This window comes from Mustela lutreola, chromosome 1, assembly GCF_030435805.1.
Source record: "Mustela lutreola isolate mMusLut2 chromosome 1, mMusLut2.pri, whole genome shotgun sequence".
In the NCBI taxonomy this organism is placed as follows: Eukaryota; Metazoa; Chordata; class Mammalia; order Carnivora; family Mustelidae; genus Mustela; species Mustela lutreola.
In genome coordinates, this window is record NC_081290.1 from 194,395,821 (window position 1) to 194,415,569 (window position 19,749).

The window sequence follows — 19,749 nt, forward strand, 5'->3', positions numbered from 1 at the left end:
CTTCAAGGAAGGGAATTCTGTCAACAACGCAGATGAGTAGAAACAGATTTTGGACATGTGACCTCCAGAAAGTTCAGATGATAAAACTGAGTCGTTTTCAGCTGCCAAATTTGTTATGGCAGCAATAGGAAACTGATACAGTAACTTTCCAAATCTGATCTTATGGAGTGTCTGATAATGAGTACAGACCAGATCCTTATATGACTGCTTCAGCCCTGGTGACATTGTTCTACGTTCTTCCAATCTAGAAACATTTGTTCGTTACAATACCTTATGACACACTGGGTTCTTCCATAGTATTCTGAGACTGTTCCTAAGGTAGCACTTTCTCTCTCTGCTTGTCCGTGAGAGATTCCATGCCAGTTTAGGGTCTCAGTCATCATCCATTTAGCTAGAAGATTAATGACCACACTAGACATAATTTTTTTGCTCTTAGGAATGCCTATGGTCTTGTTCCTGTTTTTACCGTGTCATTCAGAGTACCCATCCCCATAGCATGGGTTCCATGGTGGTAAAGACTGAGGGCAACTTTAACTCCTTGCCAATCGTTCCTCTTACAAAGAAATGAATCAGGAGAGGACATCTCTCATCGGTTGCACCAATCAGATCCTCCTTCCAGGAATTAGGATTTTGAACTCAGATGATTTAAAAGCTATATTCTTATAAACTCCATGTGTATCAACATAAAAGCTCAAATTTAAGCACACTATACAAATGCTGGGATAGGTTACTGCTCTTCCTTGGTTTTGTTGTTATTATTATTTTTACTATTATTTTCTAGGGTATTTAGCTGTCAGGATGAAGCCAACTATCTTGCATCATCCTAATACCTAGAGAAAGCATTAACTTACAATTATCTGCGGTTGCCTTCTTAGATCATCTAGAGTAAGACCATAAAAGAAAAAAAGAGGGGGGGGGAACTGTGAGGTACTTCCTATGTACCAATAAGAAAAATGAGAGTTCAGATAGTATATGTGTCATGTGATAAAAAAGCAATACACCAAGGCTTACAAATCAGGTTTTCTGACTTTGGTTATGTATTTTTCATTAATTCATTAAATCTGTGTGTGAGACAGCACAATAATAGGGTTCAAAACACATTATTTTCTCTATGCTTGAATTGCCTGCTCTGGACGTTGACTGTAATACCTGGTTTCTGATGTGGCAAGAAGCCTCTTCATGTGTTCCCACAAATCTTTGACTTTATTGTCTTCAAGCATGCTTTCCTCCACATGGAGTCCAAGTGCCAAATATAGTCATGATTGGCACAAAAACTTTCAAGCTATCCTGTGCAATAAGGTTCAAGTTCTCTTGTGCCATAAGGACATAATTTTGTGAATTGCATCTCTCAAAACTTCTTTTACTTTTTCATTCCTCAGGCTATAAATGAAGGGGTTCAGAAGAGGGGTCACCATTGTGGTGAGGACAGCCGTCACCTTGTCAAATTCTAGTGAGTGGCTCTGGCTGGGTCTCACATACATGAAGATGTTGCTCCCATAGGCAATGGACACAACTGTGATGTGAGAAGCACAGGTGGAAAAGGCCTTCCGACGGCCTTGGGCTGAGGGGATGCGCAGGATGGTAGAGATGATGTAGGTGTAGGACACAATGGTGAATACCAAGGAGGTCAGAAGGACAAGGGAGGATAGGAGGAAGTTTATCATCTCAATGAAATGAGTGTCTATGCAGGCCACCTGTAGCAGGGGGGCAATGTCACAGAAGAAATGACTAATTTCTCTATAACAAAAAGGCAGTCTGGACACCACAATAGTTGGGCACAGTACTGAGAGGAAGGCTCCTACCCAGCAGCCTAGAACCAGCAGGAGGCAGAACCTACTGTTCATGATGATAGTATAGCGCAGGGGGTTACAGATGGCCACATAGCGGTCAAAGGACATCACCGCCAAGAGGATAAACTCCACTGTCCCCAAGAAAAAAAAGAAGTATGTTTGGGTGATGCAGCCCACAAAAGTTATGGTCTTCTTGTCCTCTAGGAGACAGGCTAACAGCTTTGGGGTAACTGAGGTAGTGTATGAAATGTCCAAAAAAGACAAATTACTGAGGAAGAAGTACATTGGGGTTTGGAGGCGATTATCAGCCCAGATTAAGGAAATGATGACAGTATTTCCCGTTAGAGTTAGCATGTAAGTAAACAGGAGGACCACAAAGAGAGAGATCTGAAGCTTTGGGATCATAGGGAAGGCAGTCAGGATAAATTCAGTCACTGTGGTCTGATTCTGCATATCCATCGCATGCAATATCAGTGGCCAGAACGTCTGTGAAAAAAAAAAAAAATTACAGAGAAGAAAATTAGCAAAAATAAGTTTTCAACCCTGAATGTCAGTGCTAAAGATGAAGTAGTAAAAGCTTTGGATGAAAAGTCAAGAGTCATTTCACTCACTGTAAAACAGGTAAGACCCTGAGTAAATGACACGACTTTTCTCACCACAGGATTCTCATATTTAAAATTTTTGGTTGAATGAAATTACCTCTATGGTCCCATTAAACTCTGGTCTTCATGATGGTTTTTCTCTCTGACCCAGTGCTCCTTCCCCTCTCCCTTTCATTCTTCCTGGTCTCCTGTTTTCCCAGGTCAGCTCTGTGCCTAAGAAGAGAGAATACTTAACCGAGAATCCAGACAGTCACGTTGCAAAAGGACAAAGGGAATATTAATAAAAGTTGAGTTCCTTTTCTCCACATTATTTCAACCCTTTATGTATTGCCACATAGGAGAGCAGAAACTGGAGTTTTTGAGGTCTACACAGTGACAGAGCAAGTAGGTACACGATGCATGCTTCATAATTTGCATAAGCTATTTCATGCATTTGAAAACGTCTTTTGGGAAAATGATCATTGTTCTTTGCAATGTCATGTATATGGCAGCTCAAAAGAATAACAGAAATTTCACCTCCCATTCCCCACCTGCACATGTTTTACAGGTCTCGTATACCTTATATTCTTTTCAGCAACTGGAACATGAGTCTGTTAATGGTAGTGCAAGAAAGTGGATAGAGATGGGCGGTGCTTGGAATGCTCCTCTCGAAATAGTGCTCAACTTTGGTGAACCACTAGTGCATGCCTGTGTAACTCCGTTGAAGCTGTGTCCTTGGGTGTTTTACTTTGTGGCTAATTCTTTGGTTTTATGTGCAAATGACCAATTCAAGAACCTGAGCTAGGATCCCTCTAGGTTTGAAGCCACCGAGTTCCTCCTGAAAGGAAATCATTTTCCCCAGGCCCTCTGTCCGGGAAAAGTAACTGCTAGCAGCCTTTTTTGCCTTAAAGACTCCCCCTTTCTTTTCCTGAATGAATTTCCATTTGAAAACTTTGCTGAGACTTTTCTGGCCCTTGTAGTTGCTCATTATTTGTATTTCCCATCCATTTATTCCAAACATCAATTGCTTTTAAGTTATCAAAGGCCCTCAAAGGGGCTGATCTATTGAAATAGGGTCTTGTACTGTGGTTGCCTTGCACCATAAGTATTGTGACATTCACCCTCCCCCCACTGCTCCTGCACCCAGGTCATACACTTCCTGTCTGATTACTACGGCACAGAAAGGCATAACCATATCAACCATATCTGGGTGGACGCGTGTTAATGTTGCTGAGATCTAATATAGACACAGAAGCGAGCATGGTCTGTGGACAAGTGGAAATGCTTTGAAATCCCTTTCATTTCCTGCTTCCCACCTTTCTCACTGCCCCCACTGGAGAGGAGCAGGTGTCAAGGCAGACGGAGGTGGAGTCTCCCGCAGCTGCCAATCATCCGTCCCACTCTTCCTTCCATTTTTCTCGCCAATCCTTTCCCAACCTACTCCAAAGTCCTCCATTTTCCTTCCTGGGTATTTCTTCTTTGATGACGTTGAGAGGAGCTTGATTTCCCCCGGTGTTGTAAGTTAGACAGGTTGGGATCTGCAAGAGCTCGGTGAATTTTTAAACAAGATTCTAGGATGGTCCGACACAAATGGGGTTGCTGTTGGCCGTTGTTGTCATGGGGTCATATAGGAATGGAAAAAAGGCATCGAGAGCTTTCTGTTCTGCTGTATTTTGGGTCAAACAAATGCTGAGAAGAGGGAAATATGTAGCCTTGCTCTCCTCAGGGAGCCACTTAATTTCGTGCTAGTGGAGAACAAGCTGGCTTTGTGTCTGTCTTCTCTAGATGAACTCCGCGCCCTGCTGAGCCCATCCTGTCTTGGGGGAAAGGTTCTGGATTATGACAATCTGCGTCTAAGAATTTAATTATAACCTTGCCAAGTTAAGGCTTTCATTTGCGGGGAGGATTGTTCTTCATTGCCATTTGTGGGTCCTTAAAAAGTGGCATTCACTTGCACTGGCACATTTCAAGATTCCTGATTTAGGGCGCCTGGGTGGCTCAGTGGGTTAAGCCACTGACTTTGGCTCAGATCATGATCTCAGAGTCTTGGGATGGAGTCCCACATCGGGCTCTCTGCTCAGCAGGGAGCATGCTTTCTCCTCTCTGCCTGCCTCTCTGCCTGCTTGTGATCTCTGTCAAATAAATAAATAAAATCTTAAAGAAAAAAAAAAAGATTCCAGATTTAGTCAGAAATGGGGACTGATGGAAGCGAACCTGTTTGGCCACTGTAGGTTTGGATCTTTCATGACACTCCTAAGCATCGTGTCTTACGTGTTTTCTAAAATGAGGATGACAACAGGGACAGACTGAGGTCCTCCGCTAGAGCCTATGTCTACAGTGATGTATGTCGACCTGGTGTTCAGTACATGTTTGTTAAGAACATCGGGATGGGGAAGGAGGAACAGAAAAGGACTGAGATGTGGCGGTGGGGGGTGGGGATTAGACATATCTTGGGAACTTTGCTGCTGTCAGTAAAATGTGACAAAGCTTAATTGCAAGCTGAGTACATTAAAGACTTTCAATTACATACTTAGAGTAAAGCTTCATACTCGACAGCTGCCTTCACTGTAGTTTTGGGGAGAGCAGTAGTTATACTTTAATTCATAAAATATACATGTAAACAAATTTAGTGAGACTCAGACTGTTTAACATATAAATATGGATAATTGCATAATAAAGTATACTTACCTCCTACTCTTCGTAGCACACTGTGTTTTCTCTATTCGGGTATGTTAGGAAACTCAAACTTTGTGGGTTTTTTTCCATACTGCATTCCCTCCATTTTTCTGTCAATTCTGTGATTGCTTCAGTGTTGAATTCTGTGTAAATCTCAGTCCTAGTTTGAGACTTTTCCCCGGGTGGTAACTGATCCCCTTTCCAAACCACACCAAGTGGTTATTCAGTGTTTGATTACGGAGTCCATCCCTCTTCCTCTGAATGAAAAACTGTCCTTTTCCAGAACGTCTGTGGCTTTCTCTCAGTTCCTTTTCGGATGCCCACAGCAAAAGTGAAGTCTGGACTTACACCAGGGAGAAGTCCAAGCGTTACAGTATCTGTTCACGTTTCCTGTGAACCTCAGCACATTGCTCTGAGTTCCAAGTCCCATGTACCCTGTTGCACGTGGTGGTCAGGAAGGGCAGAGCAGCGAGGTTTGGTGGTGAATGGAGGAGTTACCGCAGCCAGATCCAGAGCAGGTCCCCTGACTTCTATTCTGGCAAAAGTGGCTGAATGCTGCCCAAATTTCAGCTGGGTTTTTTTCCTTTCTGTGCTTCAGGAATTTAATTTTTGTGTACTCAGTGAATTTTGAGTTCTTCTGTGGATCCATCCGGATTGTCAGAAGAATTCATGTTTGCATGCACTGAAGCATCTCTCTAAACTGTCACCCTTGCTTAGGTCACCCCTGCTCATTCATCAGGTGTCCCGTGACTTGATTTCACGTAGCACCACCTTCACTTACTCTCTGCAGGAATCGCCTGACTCTGCCTCTACGAAAGTGCTTACGTCGGGGTGAACTGCGGTGTTTAATGAGATCTGGCGCTACCTTCAGAGATTTGGCTTACAGTGGCACCTGGGACTATGGCATAAAAAAAGGTTAATGATTGTTACTCCAGTCAGAACATCAGAGTGGCAGTAACTACTCACAGTTAGAAAGTTAGGGTCTCCTGGGACACACTCTTGGTTGTTTATTTTATTATTTAAAGAGAAACTTAGAGAGCTGCTTTAAAGCATCAGGGAAGTAGAAACTTGGAGAATTTAAAACATGATTTTTCTGAAATGATCATCATGTATTGAAATAGGCTTTAAGCTGCTTTCCATGAAGAGATCCTTTACATGGATTGGTATGCCTGTGTCCATATTTTAGTTTATTTTATTTTTTAAAAATTTTATTTATTTATTCGACAGACAGAGATCACATGTAGGCAGAAAGGCAGGCAGAGAGAGGAGGAATCAGGCTCCCCGCTAAGCAGAAAGCCTGATGTGGCGCTGGATCCCAGGACCCTGGGATCACAACTTGAGCTGAAGGCACAGGCTTTAACCCACTGAGCCACCCAGGTGCCCCTGTGTCCGTATTTTAAATCTATTGTATTGATGTACAAGGTACACACGATGGACAATTTAAGTGTAGAGCTGCTTGAGTTTTGACACCTGTGTCGCTTCACGTAGCCGCCAGCACCGCATGATGGTTTACAGTATTTCCGTTTTCTTAGAAGTGTTGTGCTTCCTTGCAGGAAATGCTCTCCCTCCCAGACCTCAGCCCTGATAACCACTCAGGTGTTTCCTGTCAGGGTAATTTGCATTTTCTTGCATTTTATATAAATGCAGTCTTACTTCATGCAGTCTTTTGTGTTTGTTTGTTTTCTTTCACTTAATCAGATACTTTGAAATTAATCCACATGTTTCAGGTGTCGGAACTCTCTTCCTTTGTATTATGGAGGATTCTTTATCAGGTAGCTTGTACAGATCACATTTTTTTACTCACCAGACGATAAACACTTGTGTTGTTTTTAGTATTTGGATATTATGAATAAAGTTCCTATGATCAGCTGGGTTCATGTTTTTGTGTGAATATTTGTTTTCATTTCTCTTGGATACATTCCTAGAAGTATGTCTTTACGGTAAATATATGTTTAAGTATATAAGAAACTGTCATGGTATTTTCCAAATTTATTTTCATCTTTTTTTTTTTGTAGTTCCCTATGTCTTTCTTCCTCCCTTGCTTGTCCTACTTTGTGAATTGATGATTTTCCACAGCAGTGTGCCTTGATTCCCTTCTCTTTGTCTCTAGGATATCTGCTGTTGGTTTTTGTTTTGTGGTTACCAGAAGCACCATAAAATATCTTATAGTTTGATCAGTCTATTTTATGCTGATAATAATAATTTTGATCACATATAAAAACTCTATCCTTTTATCACCCCCCTCCCCACATTTTATGGTTTTGATGTCACAAGGTACAGTTGATCCTTGAACAACATACGAGTTAGGGCACTGACCTCCACAGTTGAAAACTCATGTAAAACTTTTGACTCTCTCAAAACTTAGTACTCTTAGCTTCCTGTTGACCAGAAGCTTTACCAATAACAGAAAGAATTAATTAACACACATTTTACTTATGTATTATACACTGTATTTGTACAATAACGTAAACTAGATGAAAGAAAATGTTATTAAGAAAGTATACAGGAAGAGAAAATACATTTACAGTACTGTATTTATGGAAAACCATGTGTAAATGGACTTGTGTAGATCAAACTCGTGTTGTCCAAAGGTCAGCTGTATATCTATTATTAACAAATTAATATAGCTATAGTTAGTTTTTTTTTTTTAAGGTTTTATTTATTTATTTAAGAGGGAGAGAGCACGTGTGTGAGGGGTGGTAGGGGCAGAATAAGAGGGAGAGAAACTCCAGCAAATTCTGTACCAAGCATGGAGTGGCGCTGGATCCCAAGATCGTGGCCTGAGCTGAAACGAACTGAGCCATCCATGCTCCCCGCCATTGTTAGTTTTAATTTTTTTTTTTAACTTACATAGTAAGGTTCTGTGATTAACAAACCACCATATTTTAGTAATATTGCTTATGTTTTCCTTCTGAGCATGTCAAATTCATTGACTTCTATGGTCTTAGGTTTTAGCCTCATTGTGTATATCCTGAATTGCTTTCTCCTGATATTTCCATAGCTGACTTGTCATTAAATTTCAACATCAATGTTATTTTCTCAGAGGTGTTTTCTCTAACTATTCAATCTGAAGGTTCCCCAGTCATTTTCAGTCAGTTCACTCTGATTCAGTTCTTTGTGTAGCATTAGTCACCACTTGACATTTTCTAATTTATTTATTTAAGTCCTCTTCTCTAGCTACTTACCAGAACCTAGTAGGCTCACTGAGCACACACTGTTTCTTGTGTTCCTTGCTGAGCCCCCCAGTCCCCGGGGGAGTACCTGTCACATTTAGGCTCTAAATAAATATTTTTTGGGAACCTGGGTGGCTCAGTCATTAAGCGTCTGCCTTTGGCTCAGGTCATGATCCCAGGGTCCTGGGATCGAGCCCGGCATCAGACTCCCTGCTCAGTGGGAAGCCTGCTTCCTCCTCTCTTATCCCCTTTGCTTGTGTTCCCTCTCTTGCTGTGTTTCTCTCAGTCAAATACATAAAATCTTAAAAAATAAATAATTAAAAATAAATAAATAAATAAATAAATAAATATTTCTGGACTGGATGATTAAATACGTGTTCATTAAATGTAGCTAACTGGGGGCGCCTGGGTGGCTCAGTGGGTTAAGCCTCTGCCTTCAGCTCAGGTCATGATCCCAGGGTCCTGTGATCGAGCCCCGCATCGGGCTCTCTGCTCTGCAGGGAGCCTGCTTCCTCCTCTCTCTGCCTGTCTCTCTGCCTACTTGTGATCTCTGTCTGTCAAATAAATAAATTAAAAAAATCTTAAAAAAAAAAGATGTAGCTAACTGATGTTCAAAACTAGCGATACTGCAACAGATTAGAGGAAACACCGCCTTCATGGAATTCACAGAGAGATAATGAGAAAATTCAAGGACTATTGTGGGACTGAGAGGAGAGGTAGAGGAGAGAGGAAGTAACGACTCTTGAAGGATAAGGAATATGTAATTAGGCAGATTAGTGGTACTAGTGCTGGAGGGAAACATTTATGTCAAAACAAACAGAATTTTATAAAAGACTTTGAAGTGGGGTGTCTGGGTGGCTCAGCGGATAAGCGTGTGCCTTCAGCTCAGGTCCTGATCCCAGGGTCCTGGGATGGAGCCCCACAGGATTGAGCAGGGAGCCTGCTTCACCCTCTCCTTTGGCCTTTCCACCCTACTTGGGCTCTCTCCCAAATTAAAAAAAAAAAAAAAAAAGACTTTGAAGGGCATGGAGCATCTGGAGACTTCAAGTTATTTGGTGGTACTGGTGAGGTTGACACAGGTGAGGGACAGATATAATGGCCTTATATGACATATTGTGAGAAGTCATTTGGAACCACTGAGAAAATGTTATTTGATCATCTTTGTTTTTAGAAAGTTACTGCACCAAACCTGTGGAGGGTTACTTAGATGGAGATAAGTCTAGAGATAGGGAGATTGGTTAATAGGCCTTTCCAATAATCCCAGGGTGTATAATAAAGGCCTTGATTTTTGAAATGTAATAATGGTGAAGAGGAGAAAACAGTTTTGAAGGATAGGAAGCAAAATAAAGGGCCTGACCAATGGTTATGGGCACTTAGGAAGGAGTCTATGATTTCTTCCAGTTTCTGACATAGATGACCAGATAGCTTTTGGTGGCTTTTAAAATTATTCAGAAACTCTTGGTTAAACACACAATGTGTCACGTAGCTTCAGCTTCTCTCTTGGTGTGCTTCTTTGCACATGGAACCAAAATACGTCAGAATGGGCTTCCCAAATAATCACAAATAATAAATTCCTTCAGAAGTTTATGGAATTGTCACTTGAGATGATGTGGGGCCCTGATTATCATGATAATGATCTTTTGAAGATGAGTGAGATTATAATTTTTTTTAAAGATTTTATTTATTATTTATTTGACAGAGAGAGATCACAAGTAGGCAGAGAGGCAGGCAGAGAGAGAGAGAGGGAAGCAGGCTCCCCGCCGAGCAGAGATCCCAACGTGGCGCCTGATTCCAGGACCCCGGGACCACGACCTGAGCCGAAAGCAGAGGCCTTAACCCACTGAGCCACCCAGGTGCCCCGAGATTATGATTTTTTTAATGAATTTCACTTCTACCCCAAAGCTATGATTTATTTATATTGGGTATGGGATCCTAGAGTCCCAGATGAATCACTGTATTCTTAATTAGTATGACCATTTAGGGACCTTACCGCTAAATTGTTATAGGGGGAAGTAGTCTTAAAATAGTGAATGTTGTAATCAACTCACTTGGGCTCAATACATTTCCCTCTGGGTTAATTTGCAAACTTTGAACTTAAGGACAAGGAAATTCCATAGGACATTTAACTATTCTAACAAAGCAGGATGAATAATTGTTTTTTTTTTAAAGAAGGAAATTTTAGATATTTACTACTATTCCTAAAATGGATATTGAGGGGCACCTGGGTGGTTCAGTGGGTTAAAGCCTCTGCCTTCAGCTCAGGTCATGATCCCAGGGTCCTGGGATCGAGCCCCAAATTAGGCTCTCTGCTCATCAGGGATCCTGCTTCCCCCTCTCTCTGCCTGCCTGTCTACTTGTGATCTCTCTCTCTCTGTCAAATAAATAAATAAAATCTTTTAAAAAAATGGATACTGAATTAGAGAGTATGAATTACATAGTTTAAAACAGATTGAATAAAATAAAAATAATTTCATTATTTATACACCAAGTATGGGAATCACTTCTTAGATACATACCCGTGCATCAGTATGGAAATGAATTTAATCTCTTTCAAAAAGTGCCCATCCAAATATTTTTAAATTAACATTCATGCATCCTGAGCACAGAAAATGCATGAAATGTAGAAAAGTAGAGAGTTAAAAAAAATATATCGTCTAATGGCAAAATTGGGTGGAAGGGAGTGGGAGGTACAGTCTACCAGTGATGGAATGAGTTAATCAAGGGCATTAAAGGTACAGCATAGGGAATATAGTCAGGGCTACAGGAATCATTTTGTTTGGTGACAGGTGGTAGCTACGCTTGTGATGAGTACAACATAAACGTGCAGACTTCTTGAATCACTATGTTATACACCTGAAACTAAAATGTAACATCGTACTTCATTGAACCGTACTTCAATTAAAACAAAAAGTCACCTAGAATATTAGCCAGATTCACCAGCATTAACCATTTGGAATATTTCCTTTCAGCCTCTGAGAGATTGTAAAGTGTAAAATAACTATGAATAAATTTAGACTTTTTGAAAATCCCTTTTCTAACTATTTACATATTTATCCTTATAGGCTTTCCTTTGTAAGCCTTTCCCTTCTCATGTGAACATCCTTTCCTCTCCTCCAAACCTCCACTGTGTAAGCTGAACAAAATGTAGGTCTTCTTAAAGCAAATATGACCATCCTGGACATTTAAACACTTGACTGAAATCAGTTACTGCTACTTGGATTCAATCTCTACCAGGATGTCAAATACATATGCATAAAAAACTATTAACATATAAATAATCTCAATTTAGCCTTTTAGTGTATAGGATATAAGCTTGTGTTCTCCAAGAGATTTGGGGTGGCTGTCTGACAGTCTGCTCTCTTTTAAACCTGTGAGAGTGGTGAGCAGCAGAGAGAAAAAACAAAATGAAATAGACATTCCAAAAGTAGTAACTGATTTTATAACTGGCAAGTTTAGGTAACAATATGATGATGATGGTGATGACGATGATGCATTTATTGAGGGAACAGTGGTGTTAAAATTTGACTACAAACTGTAATCAAATATGTATCAGTGTTAATTTACTATTCATTTTATTAAATTATGCATAACTATTTATCTTAAATCACTTTTCTTTGTTTTTTTAATGTTTCAAATTTTTATTTAAATTCTAGTTAGTTGACATACAGTGTAATATTACTTTCAGGAGTAGAATTTAGTGATTCATAACTTATATACAACACCCAGGGCTCCTCACAAGTGACCTCCTTAAAGCCCATCACCTGTTTAATTCATCCCATGCCCACCTCCCCTCCAGTAACTCTCAGTTGTTCCCTATAATTAAGAGTCTCTCTAATAGTCTCTCTCCCTCTCTCTTTTTTTTCCTTTCCCCTATGTCCATCTGTTTTGTTTCTTTAGTTCCACATGTGAGTGAAATCATGTGGCATTTATCTTTCTCTGACTTATTTCCCTTAGCACAATACACTGGCTTCATCCATGTCTCTGCAAATGGCAAGATTTCATTCTTTTTTTATGGCTGGATAATATTCTATTGTGTATATATATATATATATATATATATATATATATATATATATATATAAAACACCATATATATATATATATAACATCTTTTCTTTAAATTTTTTCAATTTTTTTAAAGAAACATATCATGTATTATTAGCCCCAGGGGTACAGGTCTGTGAATCGCCAGGTTTACACACTTCACAGCACTCACCATAGCACATACCCTCCCTAGTGTCCATAACCCCACCACCTTCTCCCGCCCCCCCACCCCTCACCGGCAACCTTCAGTTTATTTTGTGAGATTAAGAGTCTCTTATGGTTTTTCTTTATCCCAATCCCATCTTGTTTCATTTATTCTTTTCCTACCCCCCAAAGTCCCCATGCTGCTTCTCGACTTCCTCATATCAGGGAGATCATATGATAGTTGTCTTTCTCCGACTGACTTATTTCGCTAAGCATAATACCCTCTAGTTCCATCCATGTCATCACAAATGGCAAGATTTCATTTCTTTTGATGGCTGCATCATATTCCATTGTGTATATATACCACATCTTCTTTATCCATTCATCTGTTGATGGGCATCTGGGCTCTTTCCATATTTTGGCTATTGTGGACATTGCTGCTATTAATACTGGTTAACATTAACATTGGTGCAAGTGTCCCTTTGCATCTGTATTTTTGTATCCTTTGGGTAAATACCCAGTAGTGCAATTGGTGGGTCTCAGGGTAGCTTTATTTTTAATTTTTTTGAGGAACCTCCTTACTGTTTTCCAGAGTGGCTGCACCAGCTTGAATTCCCACCAATATGTAACATTCTCTGCATCCTCGCCAACACCTGCTGTTTCCTGAGTTCTTAATTTTAGGCATTCAACAGATTTCTGTACATTGATTTTGTATCCTTAAACTTTATTGAACTTGTGTACCAGTTCTATCAATTTTTTGGTTGGAGTCCTTTGGCTTTTATACATAGAGTATCATGTTATCTGCAAATAGCAAAAGTTTGACTTCTTCTTTCCCTATTTGAATGCCTTTTATTCTTTTTGTTGTCTGATTGCTGAGGCTAGGACTTCCAGTACTATGTTAAATAACAATGGTGAGAGTGGACATCCCTGTCTTGTTCCTGCCCACAGAGGAAAAGCTCTCAGTTTTTCCTCTTTGAGGACGATGTTAGCTGTGGGTCTTTCATATATGGTCTTTCTGATGTTGAGGTATGTTCTCTCTATCCCTACTTTGTTGAGGGTTTTTTTTTCTTTTCTTTTTTTTTTTAATTAATTTTTTATAAACATATATTTTTATCCCCAGGGGTACAGGTCTGTGAATCGCAAGGTTTACACACTTCGCAGCACTCACCAAAGCACATACTGTTGAGGGTTTTTTAAATCAAGAATGGGTGCTATACTTTGTCAAATACTTTTTCTGCATCTATTGGAGATTCATGTGTTTTTCATCCTTTCTTTTATTAACATGGAGTGTCACACTGATTGATTTGTGAATACTGAACCACTCCTGCAGGCCAGGAGTAAATCCCACTTGATGGTGGTGAAGTACATTTTAAAAGATTTACTATTGGGTTCAGTTTGTTAGTATCCTGTTGAGAAATTTTGCATCCATGTTTGTCAGGAACATTGGTCTATAATTCTCCTTTTTGGTGGGATCTTTGTTTTGGTGTCAAAGTAATGCTGATATGGTAGAATGAGTTTGGAAGTTTTCCTTCCATTTCTATGTTTTGGAACAGTTTGAGAATAGGTATTAACTCTTCTTTAAGCATTTGGTAGAGTTCCCCTGGGCAGCCATTTTGCCCTGGGCTTTTGTTTATTGGGAGATTTTTGATTTACTGATTCAATTTCTTTGCTGATTATCAGTCTGTTCAAATTTTCTATTTCTATTTCTATTTCCTGTTTCAGTTTTTGTATTTTATATGTTTCTAGGAATTTATCTATTTTTTTCCAGACTGCCATTTGTTGGCATATAATTTTTCATAACAATCTTGTAATTGTATTTCTGTGGTGTTGGTTGTAATCTCGCCTCTCTTATTCATGAGTTTACTCATTTGGGTCCTTTCTCTTTTCTTTTTGATAAGTCTGGCAAGAGGTTTTTCTGCTTTCATTAATCCTTTCAGAGAACAAGCTCCTGGTTTCATTAATCTATTCTACTATTTTTTGTTTGTTTGTTTCTATATCATTTGTTTCTGCTCTAATCTTTATTATTTCCCTTCCAATGACTTTAGGCTTTATTTGCTGTTCCTTTTCTAGCTCCTTTAGGTGTAAGATTAGGTTGAGGATTTGAGATTTTTCTTGTTTCTTGATACAGCCTGTACTGCTATATACTTCTCTCTTATGATCATTTTTGCTGTATCCCAAAGGTTTTGGATTATCCTGTTTTCATTCTCACTTGCTTCCATGTTTTTTTTTTTTAATTTATTCTTTAATTGCCTCATTGACCCAGTCATTTTTTGGTAGATAGTTTCTTAACCTGCATGTTTGTGATCTTTCCAAATTTTTTCTTGTCGTTAACTTCAAGTTTCAGAGTGTTGTGGTTAGAAAATAAGCATTGCATGATCTCAGTCTTGTTGTACTTGTTGAGGCCTGGTTTGTGACCCAGGATGTGATCTATTCTGTGAATGTTCCATGTATTCTTGAAAAGAATGTGTAGTTTGCTGCTTTAGGACAAATGTTCTGCATGTATCTGTTAAGTCCATCTGGTCTAGTGTGTCAATCAAAGCTATTGTTTCCTTGTTGATTTTCTGCTTAGATGATCTCTCCATTGATGTAAGTGGAGTGTTAAAGTCTTCTGCTATGATTATATTATTATCAGTGAGTTCCGTTTTTTTCTCTTAATGATTTATTTATTTATTTATTTGACAGAGAGAGAGAGAGAGAGAGAGAGAGAGAAAGATCTCAAGTAAGCAGAGAGGGAGGGAGAGGGGGTGGGGGAAGCAGGCTCCCTGCTGAGCACAGAGGAGCCTGATGTGGGGCTTGATCTCAGGACCCTGAGATCATGACTTGAGCCGAAGGCAGAGGCTTAACCCACCAAGCCACCCAGGTGTCCCAGTGAGTTCTTTATGTTTGTTATTAATTGTTTTATATATTTGGATGCTCCTAAATTGGGGGCATAAATATTTACAATTGTTAGGTCTTCTTGATGGATAAACCCTTTAATTATGATATAGTGCCCTCTCCACTTCTTGATACAGTCTTTGGTTTAAAATATAGTTTGTCTGATATAAGTATGGTTACTCTGGCTTTCTTTTGCCATCCATGAGAGTGATAGATGTTTCTGCATCCCCTCACTTTCAGCCTCCAGGTGTCTTTAGGTCTAAAATGAGTCTCTTGTAGGCAGTATATAGTGGGTCTTGTTTTTTTTTTAATCCATTCTGATACCCTATGTCTTTCAATTGGAGCATTTAGTCCATTTACATTCAAAGTGATTTTTAATATAAATTTAGTATCATTGTATTATACCCATAAAGTAATTGTTTCTGGAGATTTTCTCTGTTCTTTCTAGTCTTTGTTGCTTTTGGTCTTTCTTTCCCACTCAAAGAGTTTCTTTTAATATTTCTTGCAGGGCTGGTTTAGTGGTCACAAACTCCTTTAGTTTTTGTTTGTCTGAGAAACTTTCTCTCCTTCTATTCTGAACTGTAGCTTGGCTGGATAAAAGATTCTTGGCTACATATTTTTCCCACTCAGCACTTTGAGTATATCATGCCAGTCACTTCTGACCTGCCAAGTTTCTGTGGCTAGGTCTGCTGCTCCCTACTTTGTCTTTTCTCGTAAGTACTTCTTTTCCCTTGTTGGTTTCACGCCTTCCCCCCCCATCTCTTATCTCTGTATTTTGCTAATTTTACCACAAAATGTCTTGCTTGCTGTTGGCCAGTTTTGATTTTGATGGGAGTTCTCTGTGCTTCCTGGATTTGGATGTCTGTTTCCTTCTCGAGATTAGGGAACTGTTCATCTGTAATTTCCTAGAAGCAAATGTCTGCCTATTTTCCCCTCTCTTCATATTCTGGGACTCCTATGATATGAATGTTATTATGCTTTATGGAGTCACTGAGTTCCCTAAGTCTATGTTTGTGATTCAGTATTTTTCTTTCCCTCTTTTTTAAGCTTTATTATTTTCCATAATTTTATCTTCATATAATTGACTCATTTTTCTACTTCTTCCATGCTTGTGGTCATTATATTCTGTCCGTTTTGCATCTCAGTTATAGCATTTTTTTTTTATTTTGGTCTGACTAGTTTTTAGGTCTCATATCTCTGCAGTAAGAGACTCTCTGGTGTCTTCTATGCTTTTCCTAAGCACAGCTGATATCATCATGATTGTTGTTTTCAATTCTAGATCAGGCCTATTACTTACATTGGATTCAATGAGACCCCTGGCCATGACCTTTTCTTTTTCTTTCTTTTGGGATGAATTTCTTCATCTTGGAATTTTGTCAAGTTCTCTTTCTTCTTCTTCTGCCTGTTATGTTTCCTGCTGCTGAGAGTAATGACTTTAAGAAGGGGTCCTATCCTGTCCAGAGCCTGCTCCTCCAGGAAGTGTCTCTGAGGTATGTTGTGTGTACTCTGTGGCTGCATTTTAGCTGCTCTTTCCCTCAGGTCAGGCTGTGCAGAGTTTCTCTTTGCCTGCAGTGGGGAGTGTTCAGACCTTGTCCAGAGTGTGGTGAGTTGTAACTAGGTAAGCTCTGGTCTGCTTGTTGAAATAGGCCTGATTCTATTTTCACTAGAGCTGAAGGTTTGCAGCCAGTGTATGGTCAGTAGGCTTGGTATGTGTGTGTGTGTGTGTGTGTGTGTGTGTGTGTGTGCGTGTGTGAGTGTGTGTGTGTGAGAGAGACACTTGCCCTCATACAGAAGCACCTGCACTGTGTAGGGAGGAGGGGCTTGGCATATGTGGCTCAGGTCTCCACTGTGGGCACTGTGCTCCTCACTGAAGATAGATAGTCCACGCTGATGGGTGGAGGAAGGAAAAATGGTGCCAACCCACTCTCTTGTCCCCAGAGAAGGGTGTTTGCACCCATGCTGTCAGGAAGCCCTCACAGAGGAGTGAACAATTTGCCCTCTTGTGTCCTGCAGACTGTTGCCTTCACCCTGTCTGTGTTCAGGCCATCTTCCCACCTGGCAGCTCAGTGCACCTGTATTTTGAAATTCAGCTGGCATGAGTTTCAAAATTCCAAATTTTAGGGATCTGCCTAGGCATAGATCCATGCTGCTCCTCTAGGGGTGGCTCTTACCACGCTGGGTCTGATGCAGATTTGTCCTAGAAGGTCAGTCGGACCAACGTGCAGAAACTTGGAGTTTAGAGGAAAGTGCAGCAGGAAACAACAACAACAACAAGAGTCAGCATCCAGGTTAGCTGTCCTTAACAGGTGTCTCTGCTCCTGTGCTAACAAATGGGGCAGCTCAATGGTACCCACTGGCTCTTGTCCCTGAGAAGGAGTTCCACCTTTCCCAGATGGACTCCAAGAAGAGGAACCATCTCTCCAGTGGGCCTAGGGGATCCTGAGAGCATGCAGTCCACTCCTGGGCCTCTGTCCTCCTTCTCCATAGGAGCACAGTTACACTTGCCAGGCTCCACACTGGCCATGGCAGGACTTCTAAAACTTCAGACTTTGAGCTCTACTGTTTGTAAAAACTCATGATAAGTAGTCCCTTTTGTTGTCCCAGTCAATGCTTCTGGGGAAGTGTTTCTTCCGCAATACTCTGTGTCTCTCTGTCTCTCACTTCTCTCTCCATGATCAGGACTCTCTCCCCTATGCATCACTAGTAATTCTTTTACCACCCCCCCCCCCAAAGTACATATCTGCAGCTTCTACCTTCCACGATGTGGCCTATTCTCTCCCTCTAGTTGTGTAGTTTGTTCTTTCAGTCCTCAGGTCAATTTCTTGGGGGGATTCAGAATGATTTGATATTTATCTAGCTGTGTTCAAGGGACAAGGCAAATATAGGGTCTCCTTTCTACTCTGCCATCTTAACTCCTGTAACAATATTTTCAACTATCACAAAATTGTATGAGAAAATCTAGCAAGAGTTCAGTCCACTTTGGTGTCACTCTTCATATAGCACGAGATGCCATGAAGAAAGCATAGCTTAGATGCCTTGAAATGAGTTAGAGTCATGTTCCCTTGGAATGTGGCAGAACTATCCTGCTAATTGACTCTCTCAAGACCTCCTTTACCTTTTCATTCCTCAAGCTGTAAATGAAAGGGTTCAGAAGAGGGGTCACCACTGTGGTAAGGACAGCAGTCACTTTGTCAAACTCCAGCGAGTGGCTCTGGCTGGGCCTCATATACATGAAGACGTTGCTCCCGTAGGCAATGGACACAACTGTGATGTGAGAAGCACAGGTGGAAAAGGCCTTCTGACGGCCTTGGGCTGAGGGGATGCGCAGGATGGTAGAGATGATGTAGGTGTAGGACACAATAGTGAGTACCAGGGAGGTCAGAAGGACAAGGGAGGATAAGAGAAAGTTTATCATCTCAATGAAATGAGTGTCTATGCAGGCCACCTGTAGCAGGGGGGCAATGTCACAGAAGAAATGACCAATTTCCTCAGTGCAGTATGGCAATCTGGACACCACAATAGTTGGGCACAGTACTGAGAGGAAGGCTCCGACCCAGCAGCCCAGAACCAGCTGGAGGCAGACCCTGCTGTTCATGATGATAGTATAGCGCAGGGGGTTACAGATGGCCACATAGCGGTCAAAGGACATCACCGCCAGCAGGATAAACTCCACTGTCCCCAGAAAGAAGTAGAAATAAATTTGAGTGATACAGCCAGCAAAAGATATGGTTTTTTTCTCTTCTAAGAGACAAGTTAGCAACTTGGGGGTAATAGTAGTTGTGAACAAAATGTCCAAAAATGACAAATTACTAAGGAAGAAATACATTGGTGTTTGGAGACGATTATCAGTCCATACTAAGGAAATGATGACAATGTTTCCTGTTATGGTGAGCATATAAACCAGCAGGAGAATGACAAACAGCAAGATTTGAAGTTCTTGGATGACAGGAAAGGAGACCAACGTGAATTCAGTCAAGGAACTCTGGTTTCTCAGAGCCATTTCTACTGGAGGGGTGAAGAAACAAATGAAGAAAAACAGAATAGTTTAAGATCTCTTCCAAATTTTGCTAAAGAGAACATCCAAGAGCCGGGGTCCTGGCCCTCACTCTGACTGTATTATGTGGCTTCTGGTAAATCAAATTCCTTTGCTTGGCCTCTGTTCCCATCCTCATAGTTGATGAGTTGGAAAAAAAAAAAAAAACAAAAACCTTTCTGTGGTCTCTTTAAAATTTAACTTTTCAATTCCAATTACATGCATATATTTCTTTTCTTTACTTCCTTCCTTACATCCAAATCCATTCACGCTAACTGATATGTATCATTCACTGAAGTTCACTCAAGACATTTTGAACATCTTACAATTTAATACGATGGATATCTTAGCTGAGAACCTTATACCAGACTTCATTGAGGAAAAAGAAGTCACCCGACAAAAATTCTATTATTCTTCCTGTATGGAGGCTGACC

The 19,749-nt window shown here is 40.4% G+C and overlaps 2 protein-coding genes across 2 annotated transcripts; both read right to left on the minus strand.

The window, feature by feature from the left end:
* Window positions 1–1,301: 1,301 nt before the first annotated feature.
* Window positions 1,302–2,249, minus strand: LOC131820443 (olfactory receptor 6M1-like). The gene has a single exon (XM_059156043.1). It carries the CDS (start codon window positions 2,247–2,249, stop codon window positions 1,302–1,304), a length of 948 nt encoding a protein of 315 aa, XP_059012026.1.
* Window positions 2,250–18,334: 16,085 nt separating this feature from the next.
* Window positions 18,335–19,282, minus strand: LOC131820448 (olfactory receptor 6M1-like). Its single transcript, XM_059156055.1, has one exon. The coding sequence runs from the start codon at window positions 19,280–19,282 to the stop codon at window positions 18,335–18,337; it is 948 nt and encodes a 315-aa protein (XP_059012038.1).
* Window positions 19,283–19,749: the final 467 nt, after the last annotated feature.